Source organism: Myotis davidii, unplaced genomic scaffold (genome assembly GCF_000327345.1).
Source record: "Myotis davidii unplaced genomic scaffold, ASM32734v1 scaffold6, whole genome shotgun sequence".
In the NCBI taxonomy this organism is placed as follows: domain Eukaryota; kingdom Metazoa; phylum Chordata; class Mammalia; order Chiroptera; family Vespertilionidae; genus Myotis; species Myotis davidii.
The window spans coordinates 16,488,761-16,496,735 of NW_006383011.1; the positions used below are offsets into that span (position 1 = coordinate 16,488,761).

Here is a 7,975-nt window from a genome sequence, read left to right on the forward strand (position 1 = left end):
ATCTTACTTCTATCATTGACAGTCCCTCTAGGTTGTGGGCTGCTTGCCTGTGTTCCTGAGAAGCATCTATGGTACCAGTCTATAGAGTGTGTTTTCTTTAGTGAATTACCGGTATGTTTACCGGTAATAAACTTGCACTGTTTTATGTATATGTTTGATTACATACAGCCATGTGACAGTTTTCCTGCATGTCATAAGCATTTGAATATAAATTAAAATGTTAAAATCAAATCTGATATTGTTTTACCTTTTATTTGGTGTGTGGAAGGTGTGCGGAAGAGGGGGTAGTCTTATACGGCGAGTATATAACAAACTCTGTATTTTGAGTGGAAATGTTAGGGGGTCGTCTTATACGCCCAGTCGTCTTATACGCCGGCAAATACGGTAACTTACTTTTTAAAGAAAGGATACACTGACAAATTTTAAGTTAATGGATTTTGCTAAATATTTTCAGTGTGTCACAGGACAGTAACAGTGGCAAAAACATTGACGGTACACTTCATGGTTTGGTTCTCCCATCTTCCATATAGGCTCTATCAGATGTGGTATCCCCAAAAGCATAAACTGGCTGTGAAAGCCACCTGCACTCCCTAGACCACTGCACAGATCATAATAGATTTATAAGCTTTTACCAACGTAACCAAACGTACATTCTACTATCTTTGCAGTCCATTGGTTGATGTTCTGATTGTAATATTCACCACCCAAAACCCCACCTTGAACAATATTGTGGCTTTCATCTGCATTTAGGTCAGCCTCGTTGCAGTGGCGATGGTACTCCTCCATGGTGGCACCTGTGTAATTCATTTTAATTCTGTATATATTTTAAATGCCACAAGACATTTTTATTGTTTTGACCAGTAAATTTTTTTCTATTACTCATATATTTACCCTTTCTATTACTCCTCACTTTATTCTACATTTCTCTGTTTTCATTTGAGATCATTTTCTTTCTGCCTAACTTCCTAAGTTGGTCATGTCTCATCATTACTTTTATTCTTTAGGTAATTACCCTAAAAAATTTAAATACATATATTTTTTTCATTGAATTTATTTTTAGCTAAAACATAATGTAGTACAGAAAAGCTCACAATTCATAAATATGCACTGAAAAAATTATACAAGGTAAAGAAATTCATGTTATCTATAACCCAAAGAAGAAATTAAAATATCCCATGTCATATAGTAAGTATTCAGTAAATGTTAGCTTTTTACTGTTATTGATAAATATTATTAAAAATTAGTAATGATTTTATGTAGCAAAATAGAGTCCTTGTAACTTTGGTCATACCAAAACTTTATAGTGCTTCGGGAGAATCTGATTTAGTGAATATGAATGATTCAGGCTGCATTTTAAAAGACAAACTGGTTTCCTTTTCTGTTTCTACTGGCTTAAATCTTTGGTGTGTTATGTTTTGAAATATTTTATAAGTTGGCTTCTTTTCATTTTTTTCTAAGGTCAGATACTTCATACTGATGTGGTTTATTTGCATTGTGGACAAGGCTTCCAAGAAGCAGAGAAAATAAAGAGGCTTTTGCTGAATTTCAAGTATGAAAATAAGTAAACTTTTGAGTACTTCAGTGGCTCAGCCAGTGAGAGACACCTGTGAAGCCCCTAATCTGGAGGGAGGGACTAAGGGGAGTGCACTGGTGAGAGGGAAGGGACCATGTTAAACAGTGCTGGGGCACATTGCTGGAGAGCTCTCCTTCTGAGACTCCAGAGGAATTCTCCCTTCCTCTGCCACCATCACTAAACAAAGGTGGTAATATGAGCAAAGTGAGCATTTAATGTTTCTGTTTGGTTCTATATTTTGCTCCTGTTCTCTCCCTTCTTTTTTCCTTCTTCCTTCTTTCCTTTCTCCTTCATGGATCTGAAGGAACAGATATGGTAGTAGTTAGAAGCTTCCTAAATTATTTGACAACATATCACATAATTCAGTCACAATGACTTTATTGTGGCTTAGAATTCACTTAACCATGTCTAAATTTGGTTCCTTCTAGATGGGAAGAAAGCTGACTGTTCTTGAGGTGTGTGACAATAAAATAGTTCTCCACTGCTTGCTATGCCAAATGAAGAGGCAGTGTTTTTTATCTTACTTTTATTTAAGTTCTTTAAAAAATATATTTTTATTGATTTCAGAGAGAAAGGGAGAGGCAGTGAGAGATAGAAACATCAATGATGAGAGAGTCATTGATTGGCTGCCTCTTGCATGCCCCCCACTGGGGATTGAGCCCACAACCTGGGGCATGTGTCCCGACTGGGAATTGAACCATGCCCTCCTGGTTCATAGGTTGACGCTCAACCACTGAGCCATACCGGATGGGCTGTTTTTTATTTTATGTGTGTCTGTCTTCCTTATGAAACAGTGAAGTTGCTTGGGTGTATGAGAGAGCAGGAGCATTGTGCAATAGCATTTGCGCATTCTGTATGTTTCTTCCGATTGATTTAGAAGCATGCCTTGAGCTCATCCAGTTTCTCCTCCTGTTTCTCCCTTGAAGCTGCAGCACAGTGGTGATTGGAAATGGAACTGCCTGCCGGGAAACAGAAGCTTACTTTGCCGACCTGATAATGAAAAATTACTTTGCTCCACTGGATGTTGTTTACTGGTAAGGATGTTAGGAATGTCTGTTTTCTTCTGAGAGGCAAAGGAACTCCTCATGTTCCTTCTGTGATGTTTTCGCCCTTCTTTTTTAAAGCTTTGCATGCTGTTTGCTCCCAAATCACCTCTTGTTCTTCACAAGAGCTTTGCAAGACAATATAAAGTGTCTGCCTCTTGAAGAAATTTGAGTTTCAGTATCCTGAAACTTCTCACAGAAGCAGCAAGTCAGGGCTTGCTTACTTGGTTTCATAGGATTTTCCAGGCTTTACATTGGGAGGGCTCTGTTTAACTACGAATAATAAGTAGGACTGGATAACTTAGTCTTCCTCTCCCAAAGTTTTGATGCCTATGAATCATTGGCCTTCAGGATTAAGAGCCAAGGTAAAGATTACAAATGATGTTTAGTGTGGTATTTGTAATGACTGAGAAGACAGGGCTTTTTTTTTTCTTTCCTTTAAATTTATCACAATTCAGCCTGAATTGGCATTCTTAAATTAATAGGGTGATATCTCCTAGTTCTTCAACAATTTCAGCCATTGCTCTTCAAACCTAACCTCTGTCCCATGTTTCCCTCTGCTCTCCCTCTGAAATTCTCATTATATACATTCACTCTGTCTTCACTCTGTCTTCCACGCTTATTTTTCCTTCATGCTTTTTAACCTATCTCTTTTCATTTCTTACCTCTCGAGCCTACTTTGTGGTCTTTTCTCTAGCTTTTTCTCTAGCTAGTTCACTAGCTTTTTCTTTATCTGTCAGACCCATTCAGTGAAGTTTTTATTTCAGTTATATTTTTTACTTCTAGAAGTCCTATTTGTTAGTTTTTCAGTGTTTCTGAGAGATAATGTACATAAATGAACTGCACATATTTAAAGTTTTCAATTTTATAAATGTTGACACATGTATACTTGAACGAAACTATCACCACAATCAAGATAATGAACATACTTTTCTCCCCCATTTCCATGTGTTCCTTTGTAATTCACCCTTCCCTCACTGCCTCCTCCCTCAATCAGGCAATCTCTGATTTACTTTCTGTAACTATAGATTACTGTACATTTCTAGACTTTTATGTAATTGGAATCATACATTATATATCCTTTTGCTAGCTTCTTTCACTCAGTATCATTATTTTCAGATTCATCATGAAGTTGCATATATTGATAGTTTGTTCTTTTTATTACTGAGTAGTATATCATGTAGCTAAATCACAGTTTATTCATTTACCTGTTGATGGACATTTGGATTGTTGCCAGTTTGAGCTGTTACAAATAAAACTCCATGAATATTCTTGTACTAGTGTTTGCATAGACATATGCTTTCATTTCTCTTGAGTAAATAAATAAGAGTGGGCTGTGCTGTATAGTAGGTGTATGTTTAACTTAAGATATTGCCAGATTTTTTTCTAAGGTGGTTGTATCCAATTACCTTCCCACCTGCAGTGCCCCAGAGTTCTATTTTCTTCATATCCTCATCAATGTGCTTGGTATGGTTGGTCATTTAAATGTAGCTAACCTAGTGGATGTACAGTGATCTCTCATTATGGTTTTAAATACATTTCCTAGCAATTAATGATGTTGAGCATCTTTGTTTGCTTTTTTGCTGTTCATATATCTTCTTTGGTAAAATATCTGTCTAGATATTCTTTCCACTTAAAAAATTAGATTATTTTTCCTTCTGTTATTGAGTATTTTGTATTTATGCTGAATATAAATCCTGTATCAGATACCTGTTTTGTAAACATTTCTCCCAGTCTGTAACCTGCCTTTCCATTTTTTAAACATGGTCTTTTGAAAAGTACACGTATTTTATGAAGTCCAGTTTATCAATTTTTTAAATAAAGTTCTTGCATTTTGTGTCCTATTTAAGTAATGTTTGGAAAAACTAAGGTCATTATAATTTTACCGTATGTTTTGTTTTAAACATTTTATAGTTTTAACTCTTTAACTTAGGCCTATAATCCATTTAAAGCTAATTTTATAAAGGTGCGCAGCTCTTTTTTTGCATATAGGTCTGGATTATCCTAACATTGTTTATTGAATGATTTTCTTTTTCCCATTGAATTGCTTTGGCATCTTTGTTGAAAATCAGCTGACTATGTACATACAGATCTATTTCTGGAGTTTATTCTGTTTAATTGATCTGTATGTCTTTACACTAATCTGTTATCTTTATTACCACCCAGTGCTGATTTGAATAGCTTAATAAGTCATGAAATGAGATAGTGTAAGTCTTTCGGTTCTCTTCTTTCTTTTTTTTTTCAAAATTGTTTTGGCTATTCTAGGTCCCTTGCACTTACATATAAATGTAGAATCAGCAACAGTTCTCAGAACATATTAGGATATGTGAGCTAGACTAATGTGTTCTACAAGTAAAATTACAAACTACAATCCTTTCCAGATTCTCTGGAAAAGTTAAATTAATGGATAGATTTTCCTCAATTAAGTTTTCTCATGTTAAAGACAACTTTCTAAACACTTTTATTAACACATGCCAAACTTTTATTGTAATTTTGTTACAAGGGAAAAGACTTCTAGTAGGCCAATTCAGAGATGCACTCTTGGTAACAAAATTTTTTTTTAAAAAGAATATAATTTAAGATACTAGTAGTCACATTAGAAAAAAAAATGCAAATGGTGTGGGTGACTGGTTTGCTAAGTGTTAAAACCCATTAAAATATATGAGAAAATTGCTTCTGTTAAGAAGGCTAAATTTCTATTTTATTTTTTTTAGAAGAAGGCTTTGAATTATATTACACGTGAAAGAGTCTGTGCCAAACCAAGTTTGGATCAATTTTCATTTTACACCCATGCATTTTTCTTAATTTTTAAATATCTGCTAGTACCTAGTATTTGATTTAGCAGTTATATTTTAAATGCATATAGTCCATCATATTTTAAATGCACTCAGTCCATCATATTTTGATTATAAGGCTGATGCTGTATCCACTGAGCCAAACCAGCCAGGGTCATATTTTGAATAGAGCTCATTGACTTCCCAGGGGCTTTGTAATCAGAAAGAGATTGGGAGCTAAAAGTAAACCAGTTTGTATGTACTGGCTGCAAACTCTCAATCAAGCGTGGATTTTAAAAGGATATATGCAGAGCTGAAAAAAGTATAAGTAACCAAGGATATATGTAAGAGAAGAGTCACTAATCTGCCAAAAATATACGGGAAGACCAAAGCTTAAGGTCTGCAACCCTCCCTAAGGACCAGCCTCCAAGTGCTGAATATAGCATAAAAGGCTTATAATGGTTGTTTTAGGGGGAAAAAGGGTAGAAAAGAGATCCCACGGCTTGTAGATAATGTTATTATCTTAATCAGTGATTAACACCTAGAGTGTCGGGGAGCACGATCACGCTCCTCCTGTCTTTCGCCAAAAGTGCCGGGAGCGCTATCAAAGCTTCGAAATGGCGTCCAGTTCTAAGTCTGCTTTTATTAGTGATGATGATATTGCTAAATATGTCAATGTAGTAAAGCTTTCCTTAAGTTTTTGAATATGTAACTTCATTTACTTGCAATTCATAATTTTTTTCCTAAACTGCTGTAAAATCAGCAAAAATGCCTTGGCAATTTTAGCATAGTTCCTAGGATATTGGTTGGCACTCAATAGGTTAAGAGAAAGTGTAATTGCTCAACTCTTGATTTGTGAGATAGAATGATTTGGGGACTGAAGATAGAATAGTACAGTGGGGCCTTGACTTACGAGTTTAATTCGTTCCGTGACGGAGCTCGTAACTCAAATTACTCGTATGTCAAATCTTAAAGTGAACCAGTGAGACATGTGATGCTGGACTGATGTTGTGGCGTTCACTTTGACGTTCACTGCGCCAACTAGCGGTGGGGTATCTGTAGCTGGCTCCTAACCTGAATTTTAGCTCGCAACTCAAAGCAAAAAATCGGCTGAGAGACGGCTCGTATCTCGAAAAACTCGTTAGTTGGGACACTCGTAAGCCAAGGCCCCACTGTATCAATAAAAGAAAACTGGAGGGTTAACTAAAATAGGGTGACAGTAAGAGAGCTTCTGTTTTTTTTACTTTATCTTCTGGCCCAGATGAAACATTTTCTGGAGTTCTGCGTGGACTAGGAAATAAAATGTTGATACCACTGTTTGTAAAATTCAGAAATTGTTGAATATGGGCAGGTGTTATTTTGATGTTCGAAAAGGGAAATAAGATATGTTATGTAAATGACTGTTGAGTGCAGTTTTGATCAGGCAAGATTATTTAATTTAAATTATAAAAGGATGACTTATGAACACTAGGTTAGGAAGGAACACAGAACAATAATCACTGGAAATCAGCATGCATTTTTAAATAAATAAAACATTTCCATTTTCTCTCATTTTATTTTTCTTAGGAAAACTAGACTGGTAGACACATACAGATTTTAGCACATCTTTTGATAGTCTCTTGATACCCTTATAGAGAAACTAGAGAATTGGAGATTTAGTTAGGTTGTTACCAAAAAGATGTTAGTTACCTAATTGATTGATGACTAACGTGAGGTCTCTAGGTGCATGCCACAGACACTGTATTAGTTAACATTTTAATTGTTAATTTAGGTTTGGAGACATGCCTTTCAAGTTTGTGGACATTGAGGTTTATTAGAATTAGGGTTAGAAAATATTTTTAAATATTTGAGTTGTTGGACCTACTCTAACTGGAGGCAATATTCAGCAGTAATTTTGATGGGCTGATTTTCTGAGGTTTCCTTGAAACTTGACTGAGGAAGATTCTCTCAGAGTAAGGTGCATTGGATTTCCCATGTCCTGAACCACCTGGACCTGATTTGTTTTGTGTGGGTTTAAAGAAATTTACTTCCCAACAATCATTAAGCTTAGCTATACAACTTCAGATGTATTAAGCTATGTAAAGCTTATAATGTTGTGAAGTTAAAATTATATGGAGGAAAATTTGTGGTTGCTCTTATTTTTTCTGACTAGTGCAATGATTTAAGTTGTACATGTGGAATGTAAAATCAGTTTCTTTATATTTAAACATTTATCTCCTCCTTCTGTAGTATCTAGTAGTGATGAAGACCATGAATTAACCTTGGAACTTGGGACAGCCTAAATTATTTTTTGGATGGCAGTTTGATTATTATGCTTAATAACAAGTTAAGGTGATATTGTTTTCTCTCTTCTTTATACAGTGAAGGCTTGAGACAATGTGCTGTGAGGCCAGTAGTTGGCAAACTGCGGCTGGCGAGCCACATGTGGCTCTTTGGCCCCTTGAGTGTGGCTCTTTCACAAACTACCGACTTCTGCGCATGGTTCACGAAGTTTCATTCGCACTGTACGTGCACGCCCGCACATGGTATTTTGTGGAAGAGCCACACTCAAGGGGCCAAAGAGCTGCATGTGGCTCGCGCGCGGG

General features: G+C 35.9%; 1 protein-coding gene across 3 annotated transcripts in view; it reads left to right on the forward strand.

The window, feature by feature from the left end:
* SRBD1 (S1 RNA binding domain 1) overlaps positions 1-7,975 on the forward strand; it is a 165,613-nt gene that overhangs the window by 41,205 nt on the left and 116,433 nt on the right. For all 3 annotated transcript variants that reach the window (XM_006778638.2, XM_006778639.2, XM_015557949.1), the window contains 2 exons: positions 1,459-1,549; positions 2,500-2,607. In XM_006778638.2, coding sequence (XP_006778701.1) covers positions 1,459-1,549; positions 2,500-2,607 — 199 coding nt within the window. The remainder of the gene's footprint in view (positions 1-1,458; positions 1,550-2,499; positions 2,608-7,975) is intronic.